The sequence below is a fragment of the Oryctolagus cuniculus genome, chromosome 18 (genome assembly GCF_964237555.1).
Source record: "Oryctolagus cuniculus chromosome 18, mOryCun1.1, whole genome shotgun sequence".
In the NCBI taxonomy this organism is placed as follows: Eukaryota; Metazoa; Chordata; class Mammalia; order Lagomorpha; family Leporidae; genus Oryctolagus; species Oryctolagus cuniculus.
Genome location: NC_091449.1, coordinates 15,707,415 through 15,734,953, shown reverse-complemented (window position 1 = coordinate 15,734,953; position 27,539 = coordinate 15,707,415). Strand labels below are relative to the sequence as shown.

The following is a 27,539-nucleotide window of genomic DNA, read 5'->3' as shown; positions in this document are numbered from 1 at the left end:
TCTTTTTCTGGGTCTCCCACGCGGGTACAGTGGCCCAAGCATTTGGGCCATCGTCCATTGCTTTCCCAGGCACATTAGCAGAGAGCTAGATTGGAGGTGGATTAGCCAGGACTTGAACCAGCGCCCACATGGAATACAGGTGCTGCAGGCAGCTTTACCCACTACGCCACAGCGCCACCCCCATCATTAACTCTTAGCCTTGCTCCTGCCTTGCTAGGACTACAGTCCCCTAACTAAAAGGGGCTTCTTTCCCCGTGTCTCCCTGCCCAGCAGTGCCGCCCTGGGTGGCTTTGTACCCAGCTACAGTGACCTCGCACTCCTCAGAAGGCTGTGATGAGGGCCCTGGGGGGGGGGAGCTGCCGGGTCTCCTGCTACTCCCCCCGCCCCTCACTTCCAGCCCTCAGCTCCCCCGCTGGCCTTCTCGCTGGTCCTTCCTCCTCTTCCCTGTTCCTCACAGGGTTCCTGGCTCCCAGCCGTGCCCTCTCCGCTTGGGAGTTGTCTTGTCCCCCAGGAGGACGGGGGCTCTCTTACTCACTGCCGTGGCACCCTCTGAGCCCACCGAACAGAGCTGGTGAGCACGTGAACAAATGCAAGGATGACTCGGTGAAGGGAGAGGACTTGGCCAGGGTCAGGCCCATGGTGGGATCCTGGCCCAGTATGGCTGAGTGAGCCTGGGCTGGCCCCTCCCCTCTGCCGGACGCGCTCCCCTGCTCTGCAGAACACGCGTGGACAGTGCCCTCCCTGTCTGGGGTTGCGTTAGCCTCGTGTCCCCACCTGCTGTTCTCCCTGTCCGGGGTGTCCAGCACAGGCACTGTTGATCCCGCCAGGGACTGTCCTCGCTCAGGGGACACCAAAGCCAGGAAGCTGGAGCTTCTTCCGGGTCTCCCACACGGGTGCAGTAGTATGGACCGTCTGTAGTAACTCTTCCCACTGTGTGTCCCGGGCTAGAATGCCTCCCTGGAGAGTGTGATTTGAGCAGGACCCCAGCGTGCAGAGGCCTGGAGCCCGGGCCTTTGTCCTGGCAGAAGCAGAGCAGGTGGACAGCACGGTGGCAGCCACAGCCTCGAGGGGAGGGCAGAGTGTGGGTGCACTGGAGCGTGTGTGCTTGTGGGGAAGAGCGAGCGAGGAGAGAGACTGCAGGGCATGCAGACACAGAGACAGACGGCCCCCGTTGTCAGGAACACTCGTCTCTGTCTCTCCTGCGCGCTGGTGTGGCATCCGGCAGGTACAGAAAGGGGCTTGGCACTGCCCCATTCAGCTTCGTGACTGACTATACGGCTCCTCCGTGTGCTCCCGCCCAGGCCAGGAGACAGGTGGCGCCAGCCCCTCCTCCACGCAGCCCCGGCTTCCTGCTCCCAGTGGTCTTCTGTTCTGTAAGTTAGGAAAGGTTTCGGGTGCCCCCAAGAGAATAGAGAATTACTTGCTGAGACACCCCCCAACTTCACCCCCTCCCCAGCCAAAGGGCAAACACTTGCTGGCCCTTATCTGCCTCCTGAGCAGCGTCCAGTCTTACCCTGTGAGGTTTTGCACCACTTGGCGATGGCGGGAGACCTGCGGTGCTTGGCTGCAGTTGGCCCTAAAGCTTCTCCGAGCATGGGAATGCTCCCAACACTGCTCACAAGTGCCCGCCCCCGGGCCTGGTGGGAGCAGCCCAGCCCTGGGGAGCCCTGGGAGGTGCCCTGGGGCCCTCAGCCCCTGCCTGCAGCTCCGCTGGCTCGCCAGCTCCCCCCATGGTGCCCACCGCAGGCCCTCTGTGCTGCGGGCCTTCCTGGAGGAAGGAATGGGATGGGGGCTGGGGTGGGAGGGTCCCTTCTCTTCCCGACCCCCGTCTCGTTTGCCAGAATCATCCAAACTTCTTCAGAGGCCTCTGGGGTGGAGGTTACTACCTGAGGCTCTGGACCCGGCTGCCCTGGCTTTGCCGCCGCCGGGCTCTGCGCCCTTCTAGCTGGGTGCAGTTGGTATATGGTAGCCTCGATCTCACCTCTGAGCCTCGGCTTCGCATATGTAAAATGGAACTCATAAGGATAATGGCACCCGAAGCCTCCTCTGACGGGCACCATTCTTGGGGTGTTCGTTGGTTTTGCAGCTGTTTGCTGGGTGTCTCCTGTGAGTTCAGCCTAACAAGACGGTGGAGGCCCTGACCTCATGGGACTTGCGGGCCACACAGCATCGCACAGTGACAGCCTAGAGTGACCTGGGGAAAGCACGGGCCCCAGCGTGACATCTCTGATGCGGAGAGGCCAGGTGGCGGTGGGAAGCCTGGAAATCAGGGAGGGCTTGCTGGAGGAGGAGACGTGCGCCGAGACCTTACAGGAGCAGGGTTGGCTGTGCTCCCAGGAGAGCCGACAGCACGTTCAAGGGCTCAAAGATGGGGATGGGCTGGCATTTTTCACAAATTATTGATGTTTTTAAATACATGGAAGCTAGCTTTTCCTTACTGCAGTGAGATACTTGAGACAGGCTACGCGGGTGGCAAAGAGAGAGGCTCACGTGTTGGCGATTCCAAGTCCAAACGGCAGGATACGGGCTTGGTGGTCCGGGGTCTCACGGTGGGTGGCAGGTGGTACAGTAGCACAGAGGGCGGACCCCACGGCAGCCAGGAAACAGACGGAGAGTGGGCGCCCAGCTCGGGCTTTCTAACCGCCCTCCGCGGGAACTGCTTTGCCAAGGGCCTGCCCCCAGTGACCCTCTGGGCCCTCCCTCCTCCCAGGAGTAGCGCCGTGGAGACAGGCCTTTAACACGCACACCTGCGGGGGGCGCTCAGCACCCAGGGCACAGCAGTCCGCGTGGGGTTCAGGAAGCAGTTGCAGGTGCGCGTGCATCGTAGGAGACAGTACAGGGTCGGGCACATCCTCTGTGTGCGCCCAGTGCCGCCAGCGTAGAGCAGAATCGCACAGGCACTGCCACTGCGGGCCTCCCTGCCATCCCTCACCGCTGCCGGCCACGTGTCTACACACCCCTGCCGGCCACGTGTCTACACACGTCTGGGGGCGGTGGTTAGAATTCTGTCCTCTCAGGAATGTTATGAAAGTGGAGTCACTCTGGGTGTGCCCTTTCGGGGTGCGCTTTTTCACTCGGTGTAATCTGGAGATCCCTCCAGACAGTTGGGTGCACGGAGAGGCACCTGTTACCCAGCAAGGCCATCTGGTTATTTCTGGCTTTTGGCTATTGCAAATACAGCTTGTGTAAACATTGACATGTGAGTTTTCATGTGAACATGAATTCCTGTTTCTCTGGGACAAATACGCAGACATACAGCTGCCGGGCAGTGTGCTGGTTGCGTGGTTCACGGACGTCGCCTGGCTATTTTCCGGAGGGGGCCGTCGTGCGTTCCACCAGCAGCCTGTGCGACCCAGTTTCTCCGCGTCCTCACCAGCATTTGATCGTGTCCCTATTTTCCCTTTAGCTCTTCTGATGGTGTGTGGCGAGAGCTCCTTGCGGTTTTCACTTGCATCTCTCTAATGGCGATGATGTCGACCACCTTCGCGGGCTTATCCGCCACCTGGGCTTCGCACCAGTGAGGTTTCTCTTTGTGTCTTCTGCCTGTGCTCTCGCTGGCTCACCCGGCTTCCCACTGCCGTGTGTGGGCAGTTCTCTATTCCTGTGCTGGTCCTGTGTCAGATGCTTGTGTTTTGTCCCCGTCTGTGGCTTGTCCTTTGCTCTCAGGGACTGTCAACGGGGCAAACGCTGTTAGTTTTGATGAAGATACTTTGCTGATTTTTCCTGTTTGGATTGTGCTTTTAGTGTCAAAGCTAAAAACCCTGTACTTTGACCTAGATTCTGAAGATTTTCTCCTATTGCATTTTTTTCCTAAAAGTTTTTCGACATTGCACCTATAAGTGCAGGAGCCTTGTGAGTTTCTGTGTCAGAAGCGGTGGTACAGCCGTTCAGCACTGCTTGTTGAAACGCCAGTGCCTCTCCCTCCAAAATCAGCTGCCCCAGGAAGCACCGCTTCCCACCTGCTGGAGTGGCTGTGGAGAAATTGGAACCCCAAGCACTGCTGGTGGGGAGGTAAAATGCTGTGGCCGCTGCAGGAAACAGTTTGGCAGTCTCAGGTTACACGTGAAATGGCTTTCTGAATGCGCAGTTCCACTCCCAAGAGTACAGCCAGAGCGGCAAAGCAGTGGCTTGAACAGACACGTGTGCCCACCCTCCGTAGCGGTGTTGTTCATGGAGCCAAAGGGTGGGAGCTGCCCAGGGCCCCCCAGCAGGGGAACAGGGGAAGGGAGCGTGACGTCGCACGCCGGGACTGTTGGGCAGCCGTGAAGGGAAACGAAGCTTCGAGAGATACCATTGTGGGTTTCTGTTGTCCGTTTTGTTGCTTTAATGAAAAGACCCAGAGGAGCTCCCCTGGGCACGGGAAGGTTTGTTTCTGCTTCCAGTGGGGGTTACAGGATCGGGGGCCCCGTAGGCTGGAGTCTGTTGCTCGTGGTGGGTACAGAGGCACAATCACGTGGTGAGCCAGGAAGGAGACGGAGAAACAAGGCCGAACTTGAACTCCGAAATTCAGACCCATCTCTGTGGAGGAGCACCTTCCAAGGGCAAGTTACCCAGAGACCCCTCGCCAGCCCCCCAGACCCCATCGTTAGCTCAGTCTCCGTCCTTAGCCCGTCAGCCGTCAGGACAGCAGAGCTTGAGCAGCAGCGGGAGTTTTGGGGAGAAAGCCCGCTGGCCCTGTAGCACGGGCAGGCCTGGAACACAGATTGGTGAGCTCAGCCGGACACAGCAGGGGAGCACTGACCGGGTCCGCCATGTGAGGTGGCGAGCACGGCGGCTCAGAGAGTACGGGCCGAGGGACCAGGACCGGATGGGGACGGGGCTGGCACTCTTTAATGAGTACTAGTTTTGTTTGTTTGTTGAAAGGCAGAAAGAGAGAATGAGCTCTTTCATCTGCTGGTTCACTCCCCAAATGGCCATAACAGCTGGGGTCGGGTCAAGTTGAAGCCAAAAGCTTAGAACTCCTTTGGTGTCTCCCACGTGGGTGGCAGAGGCCCAGATGCTTGGACCATCGTCCACTGCCTTCCTAGGCACATCGGCAGGGACCTGGATCGGAAGTGGAGCCTCCAGGATTCAAATTGCACTCTGATATGGGATGCTGGTGTCACAGGTGGTGGCTTAGCTCACTGTGCCACAACACCAGCCCCTGGGTACTGAGTTTTCGTTAGGGATGATCAGAAGGTTTGAGTATATGATGCTGGTGATAATTATGCAACACTGTGAATTTGTTTAAAGCCACTGAACTGTATACTTAGGAATGATTACAATGATAAATATATATATTTTATCACAGTGAAAACATCAGATTTTTATAAACCCAGTGGGTCGGGGCAGGCTTTCGGCGCAGCAGGTAAGCTTCCACACACCATATCGGACAGCCCGGTGCAGACTCTGTCTTGGCTTCCATCCCATCTTCCCGCTGACGAGCACGGAGCACCGTGACTGCTGCCCGAGTGCTTGCGCCTCTGCACCAACATGGGAGACCCAGGCTTCAGCCTGGCCCAGCCCTGGCGACTGTGGCCATTTGGGGAGTGAACCAGTGGAAGGAAGGTCTCTCGCTGCATTTCAAGTGAAATGAAAAATCCTTTGAAAGACGTGAATGTTTACAATTAAAAAATCCACGGGGCGGGTGCTGTGGCGTAGCGGGTAAAGCTGCCGCCTGCAGTGCCTGCATCCCATGTGAGCGCCGATTCAAGTCCCAGCTGCTCCACTTCCGATCCAGCTCTCTGCTACAGCCTGGGAAAGCAGTAGAAGATGGCCCAAGTCCTTGGGCCCTTGCACCCACGTGAGAGACATGAAAGAAGCTCCTGGCTCCTGGCTCCGGATCAACACAGCTCCGGCCGTTACGGCCAATTGGGGAGTGAACCAGTGGGATGGAAGGCCTCTCTCTTTCTCTCTCTCTCTCTGCGTCTCCTCTCTGTGTAACTCCGACTTTCAAATAAATAAATAAACCTTAAAAAAAAAAAAAGCCACAGTGGGTCTATTCCTGGGTCTCCTTTTGGGCCCACTGACCCCTATTTACCCCCAGTGTCTTGAGTGCCATAGCTGGGGACAGGCCTGACTGTTGGGCAGCCCAAGTCCTCCCGCTCCGGTGGAGCTCGCGGAAGGCCCGCGGTGTGGAGCGTGCCGCCGCGGTCGGCCCTGTTGAGCCGTCCCTGCCTCCTGCCTCACCCTCAGCTGCAGCACCTGACTGCTCTTCCCCTGTTGCTTGTCCTCGGGCGACGGAACACGGTCTGAGCCTCCCTGTCCCGCTCCTGCCAGCCTGGCTGCCGTCGCCGGCTGTCTGGACTGGGGCTGCGTGCTTGGTGCTTGCACCCGCACCTGCTCAGGCCCCGTGGGAAGCCAGGGTTCTGTCACTCCCCGGGCCTGTCCACGGCGCCCACCTCAGACTGGCTCCTTGCCCATCCCTGCAGCCGGCCTGCGTCAGCTGGAGTTGTCCATTCTGTTTGTGCCAGGTCTGGTTCTAAGTCCACAGGAAAGGGAACGAGCGGGGCCCCCAGCCGGGGCAGCGTGGGCACGTATTGGATTGGGTTTGTTGATGTGAATTCCCCGAGTGAGGGAAGTCAGTTGCGTGGGGTTGGAGCAGGTGACGGGAGGATGTGAGGACAGAGCTGTGGACAAGGCCTGGGGCCCTAGCGAGGAGGTAGCTTAGGCTGTGCAGCGAGAGGGACAGGGACGCGGTCAGATTAGGTTACAAAGGCCTCCCTGACCCAGCAGAAACAACAAAGACTTGGAATAGCCACTTAGCGGAAGAGGACATGCTGATGGTTGCTCCAGATAAGAGGGCGCAGATGGAAGCGGGGCTGGGAGGGTGGGACTTCAGACCTGCCTGCAGATCCGAGTGGAGTGGCAGCGCTGCGCTGGGAGGCTGAGGGGTGGGGGCGGGCAGCCCTTGCACAGGGCCCCTTGGCCCGGTGGCCTTTGTCAGCAGTTCTACTTCTGGGCATTTACCCAGACGTGCTCACATCCCGGGGACATGAGAGCTGCCCGTCTGTACTCACAGAGACTGGAAGCCACTGCCCTGGCCCTGTGGGGGTGGGCTCGGGCGTCAGGGCCCTGCCACATGGCCGCCACAGCAGTAGGGCGGCAGGGATGCTCGCCGCGACAGACGGACGTGTGCACGTGTTCTGTAAAATCGTACTTGTCAGTGGTTGGACTCCGCACTGAAAGGTGCACGGGACGTAACACGTGCGGTGATGCCTAATGCTGTAAATGGAAAACCTACGCACGCAACCACCCTCCGGGAGGAGAAACGGGGTGCCAGCCACCCCATCCCTGAAACTCCCGGCCCCGCCCTCCCTGTGCGTCGGGAAACATCCTTGTTTTGTTTTGCCTGGGACTGGGCTGAGGCTGATCAGAGCCCTGGCGTGTGTGGTGTGGCTGCTGCTGTTTGGCGTCAGTGCTGATTCTAGCCGGGCAGCTGCAGCTGCTCCTCCTTCTGGTCGGCCGGGTGCCGCCCCCGGGCCGGTGGGTCACTATTCTCTCGCCGTACCCTGTGGATGAGCGTGTGTCTCGTTTCCAGCCTTCCCACACACGCTCCTGGGCCCCACGCTCCTGTCATTCCCAGGAGAGCACTTGCCAAGTCCCAAGTGTGCCTTCCACTTGACTGGATGCTACCGAACTCCTGCCGAGAGCCGGCCGTGCTTTTGAGAGGGGCAAGGGTGCAGGTGTGTGGTGTGCTGCCCTTGGTGGTTTTGAACAGCGTGTGAGCGTGGTGTGGAAGGGGTGGCCTCCAGGGCCGTCCAGCCACTGTTTGCCCCCTGGCCCCTGTGGCTTCAGAGACGGGGGGAAAAGGGAAGGGCAGTGAGCCCCATGAGCTAGTGCAGCCTCCCCCGCCCTCCTCTGCAGACCTAGGTTCCTGGAGCTGGCCAGAGCTGCCCAGTCCTCCCCCACCAGAGCCCAAACCAGCCAGGCTGGTTCCTGGAGCTGCCGCACCTGGCTGCTGTCTGCATGGCTGCCTGACAGGCACCCCACCCCCACAGGGGAGGTGTGACCTCGGTCCTGGGACTTGCGGGGTCCCCTAAACCTGCTGTACCGTGACCCAGCACCTAGCCCAGCCGCTGCTGGGAGCCACCGGCTGGGTGGGCAGGTGATCGACCCAGTGGGGGTAGCTGGGACTCCTGTTGTGTGTGTGGAGACAACACCTGCCCCGAGGGAGTGGGGAGTGGGAGGAACACAAGCCTCTCCGTCCACCTGCCCGCCTAGGCCATCTGCTTCCCCGTACTCACTGGGCTCACCAAGGCCTGGGTACGTGTCCTGGTCCCAGAGCCCCCAGGGATGTCCCTGTAGGATGTCAGCAGCTGTGAATGGAGAGTTTTGTTCACTGCTGAATGAGCCCAGAACAAGTCTGGCTGGTGCTTGCTAGCAGCTCAGCAGAGACAGTGACACCGCGAGTGGTCAGCCGGGAATATCAGGGAGGGCTTCCTGGAGGAAATGCCCGGGTAGGCGGGGGTGTGTATATCGTCAGATCTGGCAGACCCAGCCCTTGCCCTTGGGAGCAGACGGGGCAGAGTCATGCAGGAAGGCGTTGCAGGAGGTGTCTGGGAAGGGGAGGGGCTGGGCAGTGCTCTGTGAGGCCTCTCTGGGCGTCGCTCCATCTCCTTGGGAGTGGGGGCTGTGCCCAGAGCAGGGTTAAGGTGCTTTTCTGGCAGTCCCAGCACCCGCGTCCCTGCCCGAGGCAACTCGCTCACCCTCTCTGGCCCTCAGTTTCTTCCATTTGTGAAATGGACCTGCAGTGGCGAAGCCAAGTGACATAGTCTGGGTTCTGAGAGCAGGGCCTGGCCCAGCGCCCGTTCCCCGTCGGAGGGGCCACGCACCTTTCCATTGGCCGGCCGGAGCCCACGTGGATTCCCAGGTCCCAGCCTCCCTGTTGCATCCACCACACCTCCCAGCCCCTTTCTCAACCTAGGGATGGATGTGGGGGCCTCCCCATGGTCTCGGCCCTCCTCGCCCCTGCCCCAGCTTGACTGGGGATCTCAGATGTGCCCTAGTGGGGGAGAGGGGGAGGGTGAGTATAGCTGCCCTTGACTCAAGACTGTCCCGTCCCTAGGCAGCCCCACCCCTCCCTGCCGTGGCCCATTGTTCACCTGCCTGGTCCACTCGCCTCAGGTCGGTGCTCCCCAGTGCCCAGGCCTGCTCTGTGCGGCCCCAGCGCTAGCCCAGCGTGGGGGTGGGTGTTAGTGAGGGGCCAGCTCTGCTGAGGCAAGGGCTGTGGTTGGGGTCCCCACCCAGCTTCTCCCTCTGTCCAGGCAAGCCACGTGGCCCAGGCCACCCACACGGCTCCAGGCTCCCGGCTCCAGGCCCGCCCTCTGTGGGTGGGAGCCACAGCCCAGCTCAGCTGCTGCCAGGGCCCGGCTGCCTCACCCGCCCGCCCGCCCGTGAGCTGGGTGCCGAGCCCTGCAGGGTCTCCTTTGTGCTCCCCGCCTGCTGCTTTCCCGGCTGCATGCCTCCCTGCCCCTCAGGAAGTCGGGAAGATGGTGGAGGTGAGCTGGCCAGGTGCCCTGCAGGAGAGGAGAGAGGAGGGCTGGGCTGGGCAGGGGACAGGCCTGCCACCGGGTCAGTGGAGCCCACGTGAGCATGTGTGAGGGCCACACCTTTCTCGGGCCAGAGGCGGGATCATGGCGTTCCTGTGTGTGCCAGGTGTCAGGTGCCTGGGTGCCTGGGTGCCTGGGACTGGCCAGGCGTGCTCCTCTCTGTGGGAGCTCGTGCTGGGGCCTGGCTTACCTGGGGGTTCTGTGGGGCTTGGGCACCGATGGGTCTCATTAGCTACTGTGTGTGGCCCAGGGTTGTGTGGGCTGTCTGCCGTTGAGCCTTGAGGGCTTCCTGCAGGGTGTGTCGCAGGCACACGTCTTTGCCAGTAAGTCTGGTGGCCGTGAGCATCCCCGGGATGAGCCTGAGCACGAGGGTCCCTGTCTCCGGGGGGCTGGGGGCTGCAGTGCTGGGTGGCACCTGGGCCTGTCTGCAGTTCTCTCTCAGGGGTGCCTGCCTCTCGGCTGTTTGTGGAGGCTCCCAGGGCCCAGCTTCCCTGGGCTTCCCCGCGCTCTGCCCACACGTTGACCCTCGGAGGCTCCCGCGCTCCCTCCCGGCATGCTCTGCAGGCTCCCATTTCCCGGAAGTGGGAACTGAGGCTCCAGGCCCACAGCATACAAGGGCGCAGACCCCCGGCACCAGCTCATGCCCCTGCTGCTGCCCCAGCCCCTGTCCAGGTGCCCAGGGCGTTGTGGGCGGAGATGGGTTGCGTGGTCTCAGACTGGCCGTGGAATTTTGTGTCTGCTGCGTGTCTGTGTGCTGGCCCTGGGACGCTGCTCTGTGCACGGTGCCAGCTGCAGACTTCTAGGCACTGTGGGCCGAGCATGTACACGTGTGCATGCGTGCTGTGGGTCATCCATGTGCCGTGTGCCGTGTACCGTGTGCCGGGTCTGAGCTGAGAGCAGAGTGTACAGGGGCATCCGCTGCCGCATAGTGTGTGTCCCACTGTCTGCTTGTGGCCCTGTGGGGGCCTGGGCTGTTTGGCAGGGAGGTGGGCTGTGTGAGGGATTGGGGCTTGAGTTCCAGGACCTGGGAGGGGCCCCAAAGCCTCTTTTCTGCCTCATTACCCCCTCTTTCCTGCCTGGCCTCAGGGGAGGCATGAATGGAGTCTAATCTGATGGCCCCAGTCGGGCAGGCTCGCCCACACTCCCAGGTTCCTTGGACTCCATTCCCGCCCTGGCGCCTCTGGGGTTTGGGGGCCACCAACAGTGCCCTGTTGAGCCTGGCCAGATGGAAGGGCAGGGGCTGGGAGGCAGAGGCTGCCAGCAGAGCCCTGGCCTCCCTGGGGACTGCGAATGCCAGCCTGGGTCTAGCTGAGTAAAGGGAGCCGTCTCTTCATTGAACATCCTCCGGCTGCACCGCCCTGTTGGGCAGGGCTGGGAACACAGGTGGCAGAGCTGTCCCTCAGCCCTTCCATCATGGGGCTCCCGTTCATTGAGATGGGTGGACCGTCATGGTCCCCATCCCAGCCCTGGAGAGAATCAGACTCACTGGGAGAAGTAGGGACCGGCACATCTCTGCGCTGTGACAGCAGCCTTCAGCAGATGGCCTGTGCGGAGGACAGCATTGGCACCAGGCAGCGCCACAAGAGACAGGCCCTGACCTCGTGGGGCTGTCCGTCCATTGTGGGGTGGGGGACAGATTTTAATGAAATAGCCGCACAGGGAAACATCACAGCCAGCACAGACGCCCTCCAGGACGAGGGAAGGACCTAGCAATTTGAAGGAAGCAGAAGGGGTCAGAGGTGAAGGAGGTGAAGGAGGCTGCATTTCAGAACCCAAGCCAAGGGCACTGTGGACGGAGGCTGGGGGTGAGGGCACCGCCTGGACACTCCCCTCCCGGCTGCCAGGGCCAGGGCGCCCCCCGGATCTGTGTCTTAATGGGGACTGCTGGCTTTCCAAGGCGCGCCCTGTGTGATCTGCCTCTTGCCTGTAGCCAAGACACGCAGCCACTTCCTGCAGCCCCCAGCCTGGGCCACGTGGCTGGGGTGGCCGCCCTGCAGCGGTGCGCTGCCGGCAGTGTTTGGGACAGCCTGGCAATTTGCTCATCAGCCAGATTCAGTCTCCAAGGCCTCAGCTCCTTCTCGGACATCAAGGTCAGACTTCAGGCAGTGAGGGACAGGCCCTGGGGACTCCCGTCTGCCTCTGCTCTCCGCCCCCCTCTCCCCACCCCCAGCCGTGCACATGCCTCCTTAATGGCAGTGGCTCACTCTGTTGTTCCACAGAGATTCACTGAGCGCCTGCTGTGTGTCAGGCACTGTGCGAGATGGCAGGGATCCGGCCAGAGCCAAAGGGCCCTGTGCGCGGGAGCCGGTGGGAAGCAGGTGCTCTTGCTGCTGGGCCCAGGGCTGGCCTCTGCGGAGGCCTCGGCTGCAGTATCCAGAAAGGGTGAGCCGTGCGGCTCTGCGCAGCACAGGCTGTGGTGTGTCCAGGACCGGAGGAGGCCCCTGTGGTAGGAGCGGAGTGAGGGGCGGAGCCGCCGTGCGTGCGGGAGGGTGGCGGGTCTGACCGGGCAGAGCCTCCTCAGGGCGGTGTTGGAGCCGGGTGGAAGGGAGCCTTGGAGGGTGTTGTGTTCATCCATTGAATGTTTCCACTGAGGCCGCTTTGCTCATCTCAGTTCTGGTCGTTGTCAGTGGCGCCTCTGGGCTGGAACGAGCAGGACGTGGCCTGGGGAGTGGACGAGACCTTCTCTGTGGGACACAGGAGGCGCGCGACCCTGGGCCCTGACTTTCCCTCTGTGGGCCTCCGCCCCCCGCCACCCACCCAGAGCGGGCTCAGAGGCTCTCCATTGGCAGAGACCTCCTGTGTGTGTGAGGTGGCACCGTGGGCTATGGAGAGAGGATACCCGGGGCCAGCGTGTGCCAGGCCCTGGGGACTGCTAGGCTGAGCAAGGCCTGGCCTGCCCCCTGCCCCCGAGGAGCTCAGGCTCTGCCTCAGCTGTCCCCGGAAGTCGCCAGCAGGCCCTAGCACCTGCCCGCCTGCGTCTCTGCAGCCCAGGGGTCCTGTCCGTCTTTCTCCCACTTGTCACAGCCAGAGGGAGCCTGGTCACAATGTACCCCCGTGCCCATCCCCCTAACCCTCATGGATCTATCCCACTCTGCGGGAAAGTTTTAGGCCTTTCATAGCACACGAAGCCCTACCCGACCCGCCCTGTCACCCCTGACCCTAACCCCTGCCTGGGGCGCTCTTCTCCCAGGCCCCCAGAGCTCCCTGCCTGGGGCTTAGGGGAGGTCCCAGCCCCGATGCACCTCCTCACTGAGCGTCTTGCTCCCTTCCCAAGGACAGGCTGCCGTGGCCCCAGCCCCCGCCTGCAGACGGTCACACCACTGCATGCCTGCGGGCTGTGTGCAGAACCAGGCTCCAAGCGGGAGGCCTGGGGAAGCTTTGGATAGGGGGTGGTTCCGTGCAGGACAGAGGCAGGAGCGGATGAGGCTGCCGAGGTGGAGTGAGGAGCCTGCTGCTGACCTCACCCAACAAGGCAGGGGGTGCAGGGAGGTGCCTTCCTGGAGCTGGTGGGCAGAGGCCGTGGCGGGGGGAGCAGGGCGGGTGGCGGTGCCGTAGCAACAGCGAGCACTGTGTCATGAAGCCCTTTCTGATGCAGGGTCTCATCTTGGTGAGTGTGGTAGGATGGCTGTGACCTGGCCACATCCCCTGCGCTGTCCCCTCCCCACCCATGCCAGGGGCAGCGGTTTTGTTCGGAGCCTGGAGGTGGGGCAGGAGGTGAGGGTTGCTGCATGTGTACACACGCTAAGTATGCAGTAAGAGCAGCAAGGAGAGAGAAAGCAGGGAAAGGGGCAGAGAGGGTAACAGGCAGGGGCAGGGAAGGCGGGAGCGAGCCACATGCAGATCAGTGACAGCAGAGTTCTGGGTGGGGGCAAGCAAGCAGACTGTGCAAAGGCCCTGAGGTGGGAACATGTCTAGGACTGGAAGACCAGCAAGGAGGCCCACGTGACTGCAGCAGTGAGCAAGAGGGGGGCTGGAGGGCAGCGGGGTGATAGGCAGATCTGCAGACCCTCATGGGCCACGTGGCTGGCTTTGGGGGTCCAGCATGATAATCAGAGACAAGCCAACACCAGGACAGGCAGCTAAGAGCCTGGCCTTCCATGCCCAGCTACCGGGGTTAAGATCCTGGCTACCTCTCACTAGCTGGATACCCTGGACAAAAGGTTCTCCCTCTCTGGGCCTCAGCTTTTCCATCTGTGAAACGGGATCATGGGAACACCTGTCTTGAAGGTTGGTTGTGAGCATGGAATGGAGCTGGGCGTGGAGTGCAGGACCCAGCCCCCGCTGCCACCCTCGGATCTGCTGCTGGTTCCGAGAGCTGGCGGGGCCCGGGCTCTGCCCCGGCCGTGTTCCCGGGCAGGTGCAGTGTGCACACTGCTGTTCTCCTCCTGGCCAGGAGGGCTACATGAGGGACTCTGAGTGAAGGGCTTAGAGGAGGGGCGGCACTCAGTAGGTGCTCAGTAATTGCTGCACCTGCTTGAATGGTGGCCACATTGAGCACTTACTGTGTGCATTAAAGCCAGTGGCTCTCCCTGGGCCAGGCCATCAGTGCCTGTGTTCCCCATGACTCCTTATAAAAAACTCCAGGAAGCAGAGGAGGGAACTGAGGCACAGGATGGCCGGGCTGCTCGCCCAGGAGCCGGCCTGGGAACCACCGCACCCGCTCTGTGCCCTCCGCCCCCTCTGCGCCCTGGCAGGCCCTGGCCTTTCTATAGCAGCTCTCTCCCTCCCCCAGACCTGCCTCTGGCTCTGTGGGAGCCGGGAGCTTCTGGTCGGAGCTGCCTGGGAGGAACCTGGGTGGGGCGCCTGCCTGGTCATTATAAACACGGCCAGTTCCTCTGTTTGTCCTGCCCCTGTGTGGTGCCCAGAGGGAAGGGGTGGTCCTGGCAAATATCCGGAGGTGTGCCCCCCCCCGCCCCCGGCCCCTGCAGGGTCAGCTGCACAGTGCGGAGGTGGCTTGGGGGTCACAGGGCCTTTGCTCTGCCGGCTGGCGGAGGGCTGGCTGACGTGGTTGCACCTCGGGCTCCGCAGTCCCGCCTTCCTGGCCCATCCCTCTGCTCAGTCCCGAGCTCCACCCACCCTCTGCTGGGTTTAGTGAGGGTTCACGTGGCTGACCCTGTTTCTGCAGAGGTCCTGGGAGCTGCCCTAGTGCCCCCAGGCAGTGGGAGGAGGGAGTAGATGGGCAGGATCCAGAGTTCAAGGTGAGCGGCAGGGCTGGGCATGGGAAGACAGGGAGAGAACACTTGGGACACAGAGCTCGAGTGACGGAGCAGGGCGCTGCAGGGGCGGGCATACTCGGGGTCTTGGGGCGACCCTAGGATCTGAAGCCAGAAAGACTGAGAGCCGCGGGCAGAGAAGCCAGGAGGGTGCGGCAGAGAGCAGGCCAGGGCCGCCAGGTGGGCCCCAATGGAAGCCTGGGAGGGGGCGGGCAGTGTTCGGGCAGTCACTGGGGAGACACTGAGAGGGGCTTCTGACATCTGGGGTCAGAGAGGGGGCTGGGGCAGAGGCAAGGGGGCCCGTCCTATCGCACCCTATGTGCAAGCATCATGTGCCCCAGGGCAAGCAGGGAAACTGGGCCCCGTGGGGAGCCCTGGCCAGGCCTGGCTCTGACCACCCTCTGGCCTCCTGGACAAGATGAGACAGGTTGGCTGCTGGGTTCCTACCGGCTGCTGCCGCCGCCGCCAAACCTGTTCCCCTGGCTGGCCGCCAGGAAGGGCCTCCCGGAGCCATCGTGCGGGACAGGAGCCCGCAGAAGTGCCACCTGCACACACAGGGGCCCTCACTAAGGCCCCGAGGCTGGCTGGCAGCCCTGTGCCGGGCAGCACAAAGCCCCCTCCTGCCGTGGCTCCGGCCCTTTGACCCTCTCCTGGGCCGCCTCCCCGTCCCCTCCGGCCATCCGTGGAGGCTGGCGCTGGCGCTTCCAGCCAGCCCAAGGCTGTCATTATCTGGGCACAGGGCTGTGTGCCTCGTGTGGCTCCCCGGGAGCTCGGAGGCCGCGCAGAGGGGCGGCCTGGAGGAGCTCTCAGGGAGAGTGAATGGCTGAGTGACCGTCGTGTTCTTCCATTTTCACAGATGAGTGACCCGAAGCCCGGGGAGGAGCCGTCACCTGCCTGAGGGCACTCCTAGCCCAGCTGGCCTCAAACCAGGTCTGTGTGGGACAGCGGGTTGGGGCCACCCCCAAGGGGGTCAGCCGGGCCCCTCCTCCCGCAAGCCCTGATGGGAGCCGTCCTCATGCTGTTCTCCACGGCCACCCTGCGCTGCTGTGCTCGGAGTTACCGAGGCCCGGGGGTCGATGCGCCCGGGGTTGCGGGTGGTCGGCACAGAGAGAGATTCTTGCTCAGGCCTGCTATCGGGCTCCCTGAGGGGTGTCACTGTCCACACACCACCCTTTTGACCTCCTTTTTTAAATTTTATTTATTTGAAAGGCAGACAGAGAGGGAGGAAGGGGTCTTCCATCCTCTGGTTCATCCCCCAGATGGCTGCAACAGCCAGGGCTGCGCCAGGCCGAAGCCAGGAGCCAGGAGCTCCATCTGGGTCTCCTGCATGGGTGGCAGGGGCCCCTGCTTTGCCGGGTGCGTTAGGACAGCACTAGATCAGAAGTGGACTTGAACTGGCACTCACGTGGATGCCAGTGTCACAGGCAGGAGCTCACCCATTGCCCTCAGCCTCCTTTTGGAACCACCCTTGAGCTTTTACTGCTGCCTTGGGCTGTGCTTGGCGTCTGACTCAGGGGAGGGGGCCTGGGTGGCGTGCGTACCCAGGGACTCAGGAACCGTGTTGAGTGAGTGAGGAGCTGAGGGTCTGTAGTGTCGGGAGTCCGGAGTCCCCAGCAAGCTGGGAGGGTGGTGGCCGGGCTGTCCGGAACCAGTCACTGAGCACAGGCAGCGTGCTGGGCCATGGGTGGGCACAGCGGGGTCTAGGGGGGCAGGGCCTGGCCAGTGGCACAGACATTCTAGTGGCGGGGTGGATGCCGGGCCGGCGAGCTGGGACTCGCTGGCTCCGGGGGAGACGGTAGAGAGCTGGGGATGCGGGTGGCGGGGCCCTTTGACTTGCTGTGCTCCGGAAGGTTTCACTGAGGGCTCTGCCTGCCGGGGGGGGGGGGTGCTGTGTGGACCCCGGGAAAGCGTTCCAGGAAGGGGAAGAGCGCCTGCAAAGGCCCTGGGGTGTGAGAGCCACTGTAGGCAGAGAAGAAGGCAGGACGTGATGGCAGCGGAGAGTGAGGGCCCTCGGGGGCCGCGGGAGGGCCGGGAGCAGAGGCTGTGGGCGGGGAGGGGCCGGGGACCTGGGAGGAGGAGGCTGCCTCCATCTGGTCCAGATGAGATAGGCCAGGATGGACAGAGGAAGAGAGAGGGGTGGGTGGGCTCGGGCAGGGGTCCAGCTGCCGGTAACCCCACCTGTGGTTCCCTCCTGCAGGCCCCCAGCAGGAGCCCAAGCCTCAGCCCCCGGGCTGCCGAGGCCCTGGCACCATGTTCGGGAAGAGGAAGAAGCGGGTGGAGATCTCGGCGCCGTCCAACTTCGAGCACCGCGTGCACACCGGCTTCGACCAGCACGAGCAGAAGTTCACGGGGCTGCCGCGCCAGTGGCAGAGCCTCATCGAGGAGTCGGCTCGCAGGCCCAAGCCCCTCGTCGACCCCGCCTGCATCACCTCCATCCAGCCAGGGGCCCCCAAGGTAGGAGCACGCACCGCTGCTGCCTCAGCCAAACACCCGCTCCTTGCTGACCTCCCCACGTGCTCTCCGGCCCCGGCCCGCCTCCCCAGCCCTGGGCCGGCGCTGGCTCGGCACCTGCCTCTGACCTGCTGCTCCCCAGGCCCAGGACCCCGCGCTCCCCTGACGGTCCCCACACCAGCCCTGCAGTCCTGCCCCGAGCCCTGGGCTCGTCCCCACCCCACAGCCGTGTCCTGGGCTCTCAGGGCTCCTCTGTCGGTGGTAGACAGCCAGCGCCCCAGGTGGACAGGGCTGGGGTGGGGGAGCCAGAGGAGGTGCCTGAGCCAGCCAGGTCCAGCCTGGAGAGGGGACGCCTTGGCCCAGCCCTGAGATGGCTCTGAGGCACAGGGGCCGGGCTGGGGAGCAGGGCTTGTCGTGGGAGGAAGTGGCCATCAGAGCCATGGTCTCCTGGGCCTGGGGCCTGGACTTTGTCCCCGGGGCAGTGGGAAGGCAGAAGGGCCGGGGCCGGGGCGGACAGGCTTGTCCCATGGAGTGGGGCCGGGCGTGCCCCTCCGTGAGCAGGCGCAGCGCCCAGGCCGGGCCCACGGCTGACTCATACCCTGCCGGTGCCCAGCCCAGGCCTGCCGGGGGGAGGCCCAAGGTCAGTGAGTTGGCCACAGACAATGCAGGTCTCGGGCTGGCAGCTGAAGCGTCCGCGTGGCCCCTGCAGGCTGCCCGGGATACTTGACTTTGCTCTGCTTACAAAGCAAGGGGCTCCACGTCCGAACCTGTGGCCCGGGCTTCTCAGGACAGCCCAGCCGGAGCCGCTGGCCACCCCAGCTCCCAGCCAGGAGCGGGCAGCTTGTCTTCACGGCCTCCCGTGGCCCTCGCGTGCTGTGGCTCTGACTTGCCTCAGCTGCCCTCGGCTGCGAGTCTTCCCGGTCCGCCAGGGCCCTCAGACCCAGCGGCCGCCTGTGTGCGCGTCTGCCTTGCTCTGCGAGGGCTCCCGGGCAGGGCCCTGGTGATGGGGCAGTGCTCCCTGCATGTTGGAGGCAGTCCTGGCCCTGCTAGCCGGCTGCTGTTCCCAGCTCACCGCGGTCCGGCTCAGCAGACGTCTGCTGAGCCCCCTCTGAGCGCTGGCTGCTGTTGCGTGTGCTGAGGGGCAGGAGCAGAAAGAGCCGCTGCCCTCGGAACTCTCCACCGTGTGGGCCTTCCGTCAGCTGGGGTTACGTGCGCTGGAGGAGAAAGAGCCAGGAGTGGGGCTCAGGGTGGGAGGCCAGCTGAATGCTGAGCGTGGGGACGCCTGGAGGAAGCTGATGTTCCAGGCAGCAGGACAGCGGTGCCAGCCCTGGGCTGGGCGCGTGTGTGGAGCTGGTTGGGATCAGGGAGCCCGCAGGCTGTGACTGAACCTTGAGGGGAGGCAGGTGGGAGCCACAGATGGGGAGGGGGAGGAGATTCAGGGCACACTTAACCCTCAGACCGGTCCCCACGCATGCTTGTGTCTGCCTCCCCACTCCTGGGGACCCCTTGCCCTGTCCCTCAGGCCCGGGCATTTCTTTTCTCCCTGTACCCTCCCCCCTGCCTCCAGGAGAGCAGAGAGCGTGGTGCTGGGGTTAACGACCCTGGCGGCCTGCAGGGGAGGAAGTGCCAGCCGAGCCGAGCCTGGCCCCGAGCCTGGCCCCGCAGCCTGTAATTTGCAGCTCTCCAGGGCTGATTACTGGGTGACTTCCCTCCCTCCACCCCTTGGGGCAGGAGACAAGCTGCGTGGGGGCGGCAGCCCAGCCCTGGAGAGTGCCCACAGAGCCCCTGCGGCCGCTGTCCCGGGGGAAGGCTGCAGGGTCCTGCCCCTCTGCCCACCCCACCATCACCCCATGGCATTTCTTCATTCCGTCTTTGTCTTGTCTTTGTGTGTGTCGTGTTGTCCTGTCCCTGTGTGTTGGATGCACGTCCTGTGTCCCCTCCTTGCCCGGCCCCCACCCTGCCATTGCCCGGGACCCCAGACCATCGTGCGGGGCAGCAAAGGTGCCAAGGATGGGGCCCTCACGCTGCTGCTCGACGAGTTTGAGAACATGTCGGTGACGCGCTCCAACTCCCTGCGGAGAGACAGCCCGCCGCTGCCCGCCCGCACCCGCCAGGAGAACGGGGTGCCGGAGGAGAGGGCCGCAGGCGCCAGAGCAGGCCCGGAGAAGGCGGGCGGCCGAGGCCGGGCCACCGGCCGCAGCGAGGCAGGAGGCGCCAGCGGTGACAAGCGACGGGTGGGGCCTGAGAAGAGGCCCAAGTCTTCCAGGGAGGGCTCAGGGGGCCCCCAGGAGTCCTCCCGGGACAAACGCCCCCTCTCTGGGCCTGACGTCAGCACCCCTCAGCCTGCCCCTCTGGCCAGCGGAGCAAAGCTGGCGGCTGGCCGGCCCTTTAACACGTACCCCCGGGCCGACACGGACCACCCATCCCGGGGTGCCCAGGTAACACATCCCCTTCCCCCGAGAGCCCCCCAGTCCCCTTCCCTGGTTCCCACCCTCTGGCCCCCGCCCAGGCCTGGCCGCTTGTGCGTCTCTCATCCCCACCGCCCATGTGTCTGTGCCCCAGCTCGGGGAGTGGAGCTGAGCCCGGCCCTCTGCTCACGGCTGCCTCTCTCTTCTGTTGCAGGGAGAGCCTCGCGATGTGGCCCCGAATGGGCCCTCCGCAGGGGGCCGGGCCGTCCCGCAGTCCTCTTCCCGGCCTCCCGCCCGAGCCCGCGGCCCCCCGAGTCCTGGAGTGCTGGGTCCCCACGCCTCTGAGCCCCAGCTGGCCCCGCCAGCCCGCACCCCCGCTGTCCCCGCTGTCCCCGCTGCCCTCCCTGCCCCGGGGCCCCCCGGCCCCCGCTCCCCACAGCGGGAGCCGCAGCGAGTGTCCCACGAGCAGTTCAGGGCTGCCCTGCAGCTGGTGGTGGACCCAGGGGACCCGCGCTCCTACCTGGACAACTTCATCAAGATCGGCGAGGGCTCCACGGGCATTGTGTGCATCGCCACCGTGCGCAGCTCGGGCAAGCTGGTGGCCGTGAAGAAGATGGACCTGCGCAAGCAGCAGAGGCGCGAGCTGCTCTTCAACGAGGTGAGCCCCCCCCCCCCCCCGGGCCAGGCTGCCGGGCGGCTTCTCTGCCGTCCCTCCTCCCCGCTCCCTGCACCCTCTGGGCCGTCTCCGTCCCCATTCCTGCCTCTCCCTCCCAGCGTCCCGGCGTCAGCCACCGAATCCCAGCTGGCTGGCAGAGCACCTCCCCGGGGCCTCCCCACCCCATCGCCAGGCCGGAGCCCGAGGCGCCCTGTCTGCCCCTGCAGCCCCGCAGCCCTGCAGCCCCGGCCTCCCCTTTCGGGCAGCCCACACGCAGACCTCCGTGCCCACCCCTTCCGCTCCCCCTCAGACTCCCCGCGGCCCCGGCACCCCCCGGGCAAGGTCCTGCCCTTCTTTTTCCAGCCCCCATCTTGCTTTTGTGCAACGTCTAGAGCTGGCCCTTGGTGGCCGCTGCTGAAGAACTTGGTACCCGGGCAGCCTCTGACCCCGCCCAGGAGGCAGTGTGGGAAGGGTCCTGCTCTCAAGCCCGAGCGCTGGCTCCTCCTCCCTGCTGCCCACCACAGGGCCCAGGCTGCACCACGAGTGTGTGCACAGCACGGTCCCTCTGAGCCAGAGTGCCTGCTGCCTCCAGCCTCCCGGCTGGGCCTTCTCACCCCTGGAATCCCGCCGCCCTTTGACCTCTCCAACCTGACACCTGCTTGTCCTTCTCCCCCTCAGTGCTCAAATCTTTCCCCTCCTGCTGCCCGCGCCAGCCTGATGGTCAGGGCCCTGAGACCAGCCCAGGCCTGGTCAGAAGCCAGGCTCCAAGAACGTAGCTGTGCCTGGGGTGGGGCTGGCCCAGGAAGGAGGCCTCGGGTCGACCCTGAGGTCCACCCGGCTTTGGCGGTGGGGTAGGCAGTCCGGGCAGAAGCAGGCCTGGGCCCGAGAGGGAGGTGGGAGGCCGCTGTGGCAGGGCGGCTCGCTGAGCTGGCCTGTCCCTCGCCCCCCCCCCCCCCCCCGCCCTGACAACAGGTGGTAATCATGCGGGACTACCAGCACGAGAACGTGGTGGAGATGTACAACAGCTACCTGGTGGGCGACGAGCTCTGGGTGGTGATGGAGTTTCTGGAGGGAGGTGCCCTCACCGACATCGTCACCCACACCAGGTACTGCCCGGCAGCTGCGGGGGGGTGGGGCGCAGGCCCCTTCCAGACCACGGGGCGGGGCCGGGTCTCGGAGCCCAGGAGTGGGTGTGTCTTCCGAGTGGCCGGCCCAGCTGTCCCCACCCCGTGCAGGATGAACGAGGAGCAGATAGCCGCCGTGTGCCTGGCCGTGCTGCAGGCCCTGTCCGTGCTCCATGCCCAGGGCGTCATCCACCGGGACATCAAGAGTGACTCAATCCTGCTCACCCACGATGGCAGGGTGAGGCGGCGGTGGGCACCTAGGCTCCCTGCCCCCCCCCAGCTGCCCCCCGCCGCTGGGGGAGGTGCTGAGCCTGTTGCGTGACCGGGGCCACGGAAGCTGCTCGGTTCCTCGCGGAATTGTCCAGAGCAAGGGTCCAGGTCGCTGGGGATGGTGTTGGCGCGCTTCGGGGTGGGGTGGAGTGGGGGAGGGCGCTCTGCCATCATTGCAGGATCCTGGGAACTATAGTCTGGCCCTGACCCGCCGGGGACAGGGTGGGGCCGGCACCACAGCCACTGGCCACAGGTGGCTCCCTCCACTGCAAACCAGCTCCCAGCCAGGCTCCCGGGGTGGGCTGTGGAGCCAGTCCTGTCGCCCATATTTCACACAGAGGTTGTGGGGTCTGGGGCCATGGGTGAAATGCACAGCACCCAGGACACGCATTTAGGATCCACGAGGGCACGACTTTGTGTGGGAGAGGGCCCTAGGCATGGATCAGACTCCTGAGCAGGTGGCGACCCCACTGCCTCCCCGAGGAGACCTCAGCCCTGTGGTCATGGGGGGCAGAGGGAGAGAGTTCTGAGCTGTCTCCCCCCGCGGGATGTGAAGATCTGCCAGTGTCTGCAGTCAGGGTTGGGCACCTCAGTGAGCCCTGCTGAAGCAGGCCCTGTGCCCCCAGCCTGGAACTGAAGGCCGCTGCTTGCCAGGGGCAGGGGCCCAGCCCAGCCGCTCCCCCAAAGACCCACGGGCTGGCGCGGGGCTGCCCGGTGGTCTGGCTGCAGAGCCAGCGCTGACCGGGGCTGCTCGATGGGGCCTGCACGTGTGAGGTCCAGGAATCGGGTGGGTGGACAGCTCTGCCCACGGCACCCCCATGCCGGCCTCTGCCCCGCCGCAGGTGAAGCTGTCGGACTTCGGGTTCTGCGCCCAGGTGAGCAAGGAGGTGCCGCGGAGGAAGTCACTGGTCGGCACCCCCTACTGGATGGCCCCGGAGCTCATCTCCCGCCTGCCCTATGGGCCGGAGGTGAGTCCCCTGACGCCTGGGCCTGTGCCAGGACAGCCGAGTGCTGGGGGAGGGCTCGGGCTGGACAGCGGGGAGCCAGCTGGGAGGCTTGGCGTCTGAGGAGCCCCTCCCCCTCATTACTACTGATCGCTGCCTCTAAAGCCTAGCCCTGGGCCTGCCTGGCGGCCCGGCCCAGCAGCCACGTATGGGCAGGCCGTGGCCACTGTGTGTTTTCAAGTGAGAGCTCCCACGGAAAACCAGGGTTCCCACCCCTCTTGGGAAGCCCAGAGGTCTGGCTGCATGGAGGCCAAATTGCCACGTGGCAACAGCAGGTGGCACTGGGGGTGCTCTGTCTTGGCCACAGAGCCCACCCGCCCATCACCTGAGTGACCCCTTCACTGGCTGGCCCTAAGGATTTCTCTGTCAGCAAGACGAGCCCATTGGGCCGTGAGAAAGGCGCCCTGGGAAGCGCGCTGGGGGCTCGGCCTAGGAGGGCAGGCAGCTGTGAGACCGTGGGGACTTCGCGGAGCAAATGGATTTGGCTTGGACGCTGTCAGTCCCTGAACTGGGAAGGCTGGGCGGGCTCCAGACACGGCTCATTCCCTCCTTGGCCTATTTTGCCCAGGCGGGTGCTCCGCTGACCGGGGCCAGCATCCCAGGGTTGACTCTGATTGGCTCAGCTTGGGTCCTGTGCTGATTCCTGCACCAATCACAGTGTCCCCCGACTGCTGAGTGGGCCGCCTGGGTCATGCACCCATCGCTGAGGGAGGGAGGTGGTTCCCCAGGGGGGACCTCAGTGTGGGCAGCGCTGGGCAGCCAGGAGGCAAAGGCAGACCTGAAGCCATCCCTCCCTGGGGCGTCCCTGCCCCCACCTTCCCCTGCCCAGGTGGACATCTGGTCGCTGGGCGTCATGGTGATCGAGATGGTGGACGGGGAACCCCCCTACTTCAACGAGCCACCCCTCAAAGCCATGAAGATGATTCGGGACAACCTGCCGCCCCGGCTGAAGAACCTGCACAAGGTGGGCCCCGTCCCAGTAGGGAGCGCCGGCGGGGGGGTACTCGCTGGGTCCCGGGCCCAAGCCCCAGAGACAAAGTGCACTGGGTCCCCTGCTCTGCCGCCACCCCCGCAGGCTGAACGCAAGCTGGCCTGGCTGAGCGCACACCGCGGCTGGCTCCTGGGGAGGGAACGAGGTCTGGGGGTCTTCGGCTTTGCCGCCAGCCCTGGGGCCGAGCCGTGGGTGCTCCGACCTCCTGCCAGCCGTCTGATGGAAGAGGAAGCGAGCGAGCAGTGGAGCCGGCGCTCAGACATGCCCTCTCCCGCTCACCGCCCGCCTCCCTCGCAGGTGTCGCCATCCCTGAAGGGCTTCCTGGACCGGCTGCTGGTGCGCGACCCCGCACAGCGGGCCACGGCGGCCGAGCTGCTGAAGCACCCGTTCCTGAGCAAGGCGGGGCCGCCCGCCAGCATCGTGCCCCTCATGCGCCAGAACCGCGCCAGATGAGGCCCAGCGCCCTGGCCTGGACCAAAGAGCCCTCGGCGCCCCGCCTGCTCCTGGCCCGGACGCCGGGGACACAGGGGACCCTACTACTGAACTCTGGTTCCAATTTGTGACTTCCGAAAACACACGGACTCCTGGGAGCAAGTGAGGCCCTCAGGGTCCCCACCCTCTGGGAGAGGCCCCCGCTGTGTTCTGTCTCCAGGAAGGACACGCGGCCCCCCATCACTGGAAACCTGCAGCCGGGGCCGGAGAGAACACTAAGAACGAGGCGTGTGTGTAGTGTATGTGTGTGCACATGTGCGTATGTGTGTGCGCTCACCAGTATGTGCACGCATGTGTGCGTACCAGTATGTGTGTGTGCACACCAGTGTGTGTGTGCACACGTGTGTGCATGTGTGTGTGGAAGGCGCAGCTCCTCTGCCCTCCAGCCCGCAAGGTGGGCGTCTCTGAGACCTGGCCTGACATCCAGGCCCCCCACCCCCGAGCCATTGTGGGGGTCAATCATGAATGTCTGACGTGGCCTTTTCCCCTCGCCCCACACCCTGCTTGTGGCTCAAGAGGGAGATGGGGCGGGGCCTCCCGCCCAGCCCAGCCTCTGCAGCAAACGACTACTGCACCAGGACAGCCACCTCTTTTCTAGAAGTCTATTTATATTGTCATTTTATAACACTCCCGCCCTCCCAACCTGGAACAGGAGGTCCCCCGGGCGGGCGGCAGCGGGCGGAACCACCGCCTGAGGAATCCGGTCCTGCCCCGGCTGCCCCGCCCCCCACCCTTCTCACGTTAGTTTTACAATTAAAACATTTTCTTGTTTTGTGCGTGTGTGTGTGTGTGTGTGTGTGTGGCCCGTCACACTGGGAATTTGCAGGGAGGGAGCTGGAATTGGGAGAGGGGGCCTGACGGAGCCCAGTCCCAGTGAGAATCAGGTGAGGGCCATTTCTGTGGACAGATGGCACCGACCCGGCTCCTGCGATGGGGCCAGGATGGACCCCAGTCCCGGGAGCGGCCTGTTGGCCAGAGTCCCTGGGCTGAGCTGGCCATTTTGCCAAATCTCCAATTTCCTGGGAACTCACAGGCGGTGTGTCTTGAGTGTGTGGGGGGTTGGGGCGTACTGACCCCTGGGGAGCCAGGTGGCCCTGGGAATCGGGCTGTGGGCAGATGGGCCCTCGGGAGCTGGGGCACCTGCAGTGTTAGCGGGTGCTGAGGGCGCTGGACCCGGGGGCACGGGCGGGAGCTGCTCACCGAGCCCGAGTGAGCGACCTAAACAGGTCAGACCCGTGGTTCCCAGAGTGTGGTTCCGGGAACAGCAGCTTCCCTGGCACCTGGCTGGACATGCGCATTCCTGGGCCACGAATTAGGAACCCCCGGCCGGGCCCTGGCATCCCTCTAGGGGATCCTGAAGCCTGTGTGAGTGTGGAGACCCCTGAGACCCCTGGTGTTCCCTCTCTCCCCTCACCACAACCCCCCGGACTTGAGCCGAGTTTCCCCAGTGATTTAGTCACGCAGCTGCACCCAGGGCCCGGCGAGGCTGGGAAATGTAGTCCCTGGTGGGCGACGGCGTGTCTGCCATGATCTACCGCTGCAGAGTCAGGATCCTGGTGGCAGACCCAGAGACAGTCAGAATTGTGCAGGAGCCGCCCCACCCGTGAAGGCGGGAGCACGGGCTGTTTAGTAACAGTGCTGAAAGCACACAGGGCCGTGTGGATGATGCTGTCTGGGCCACGGTGCAGTGAGGTCAAGTGGAGCATGCAGCCATGCGGGGGCGGGGGGCTTCCACTGATAGAAGACATTCCCTGGCCAGCACTGTGGCATAGTGGGTAAGGCTGCCACTGCTTGCAATGCCGGCATCCCATACGGAAGCCGGTTCCAGATCCAGCTACTCCACTTCCAATCCAGCTCTCTGCTCTGGCCTGGGAAAGCAGTAGAAGATGGTCCAAGTGCTTGGGCCCCTGCACCAGTGTGGGAGACCTGGAAGAAGCTCCTGGCTCCTGGCTTCGGATCACTGCAGCTCTGGCCGGTGCAGCCACCTGGGGAGTGAACCAGCGGATGGAAGACCTCTCTCTCTCTCTCTCTCTCTCTCTCTCTCTCTCTCTCTGTGTAACTCTTTCAAATAAATAAATAAATCTTTAAAGATATATATATTTCCATTGTCCCCATTCTATTGGACAGTGCTCTATTTTTTTTTTTTTAATTTTTTTGACAGGTAGAGTTAGTGAGAGAGACAGAGAGTTATCAACAGTGAGAGAGAGACAGAAAGGTCTTCCTTCCATTGGTTCACTCCCCTAATGGCCGTCACGGCCAGTGCTGCGCCGATCCAAAGCCAAGAGCCGGGTACTTCCTCCCGGTCTCCCATGCGGGTGCAGGGCCCAAGAACTTGGGCCATCCTCCACTGCCCTTCTGGGCCACAGCAGTGTGCTGGACTGGAAGAGGAGCAACCGGGACTAGAACCCAGGGTGCTGGCACCGCAGGTGGAGGATTAGCCTAGTGAGCCACGGCGCCGGCCAGTGCTCTACTATTTTAAGATGTATTTTACTTATTGGCAAGAGAGAAAGAGAGAGATCTTCCATCCATTGGTTCACTCCCCAAATGACCACCATAGTCAGGGCCGGGCCAGGCCAAAGCCAGGAGCCTGGAACTCCACCAGGGTCTCCTACATGGGTGTCAAGGATCCAAGCACTTGGGCCATCACCTGCTGCCTTCCCAGGCGCATCAGCAGAGGGCTGCCAGAACTTCGGTGTGGGGATGCAGGTGTCCCACTGTGCCACTGCACAGGCCCCTGCACGGTGGTGTTTTCCTAGACTGATCAAGTGTCCACCTGAGAAAGGTAAACAATAGAATTAGCACTGCTGGCAGCGGCTTCACCTGCCGTGCCACAGCACCAGCCCCAAGAAGCTTCCTTTCTGGGGGGAGCATCTGGCATAGTGGTTAAGATGCTGCTTAGGACACCTGCAGTCCACACCAGAGTTTTTGGTTCAAGTTCAGGCTTCTGCACTTCCCACCAGCTTCCTGGGAGGCAGCAGGTGATGGTTCCCAGTACTTGGGCCCCTGCCACCCATGTGGAAGACCCAGATGGATTTCCTGGCTCCTGACTTTGGTCTGGCCTAGCCCTGGCTCTTATAGGCATTTGGGGAGTGAACCAGCAGATGAAAGATTCTCTCTCTCTCTGCCTTTCAAAGAAAATGAAAATAACTTAATTTTTTTTTAATTTTCATCTTGAATACACAGACTTCTGAATGGGAGAAAATATTTGCAAAGTCTAACATGGATATTTTCTTAGCAAGAAAAATAGCAACCCTAAAAGGAAAGTGGGCAAAGGTATGAACAGGCAACATAGAGAAGAAAGAACCCAAAAGGCCAGTAAGGGTGTGCACAGGTGCTCAGGGCAATGTGAGCTCCAACAATGGGCTGTCATCCTACATGGAGACTAGCAGAATGCTGGCAGA

The 27,539-nt window shown here is 63.4% G+C and overlaps 1 protein-coding gene across 7 annotated transcripts in view; it reads left to right on the top strand.

Moving 5' to 3' along the window:
• Positions 1 to 24,914, top strand: part of PAK4 (p21 (RAC1) activated kinase 4) — a 38,014-nt gene extending 13,100 nt beyond the window's left edge. For 2 of the 7 annotated variants that reach the window (XM_008257149.4, XM_008257151.4), the window contains exons 2-10: positions 15,600 to 15,673; positions 16,941 to 17,197; positions 19,174 to 19,632; positions 19,817 to 20,260; positions 21,230 to 21,363; positions 21,493 to 21,619; positions 22,494 to 22,619; positions 23,485 to 23,619; positions 23,944 to 24,914. In XM_008257149.4, the coding sequence (XP_008255371.2) occupies positions 16,994 to 17,197; positions 19,174 to 19,632; positions 19,817 to 20,260; positions 21,230 to 21,363; positions 21,493 to 21,619; positions 22,494 to 22,619; positions 23,485 to 23,619; positions 23,944 to 24,099 (1,785 nt within the window). In that variant the 5' untranslated portion in view covers positions 15,600 to 15,673; positions 16,941 to 16,993 and the 3' untranslated portion in view covers positions 24,100 to 24,914. Of the gene's footprint in view, positions 1 to 3,406; positions 3,518 to 9,337; positions 9,480 to 14,673; positions 14,729 to 15,599; positions 15,674 to 16,940; positions 17,198 to 19,173; positions 19,633 to 19,816; positions 20,261 to 21,229; positions 21,364 to 21,492; positions 21,620 to 22,493; positions 22,620 to 23,484; positions 23,620 to 23,943 lie in introns of those variants that run through there. The other 5 variants (XM_008257150.4, XM_008257152.4, XM_070062234.1 and 2 more) reach the window with 5 other exon arrangements.
• Positions 24,915 to 27,539: the final 2,625 nt, after the last annotated feature.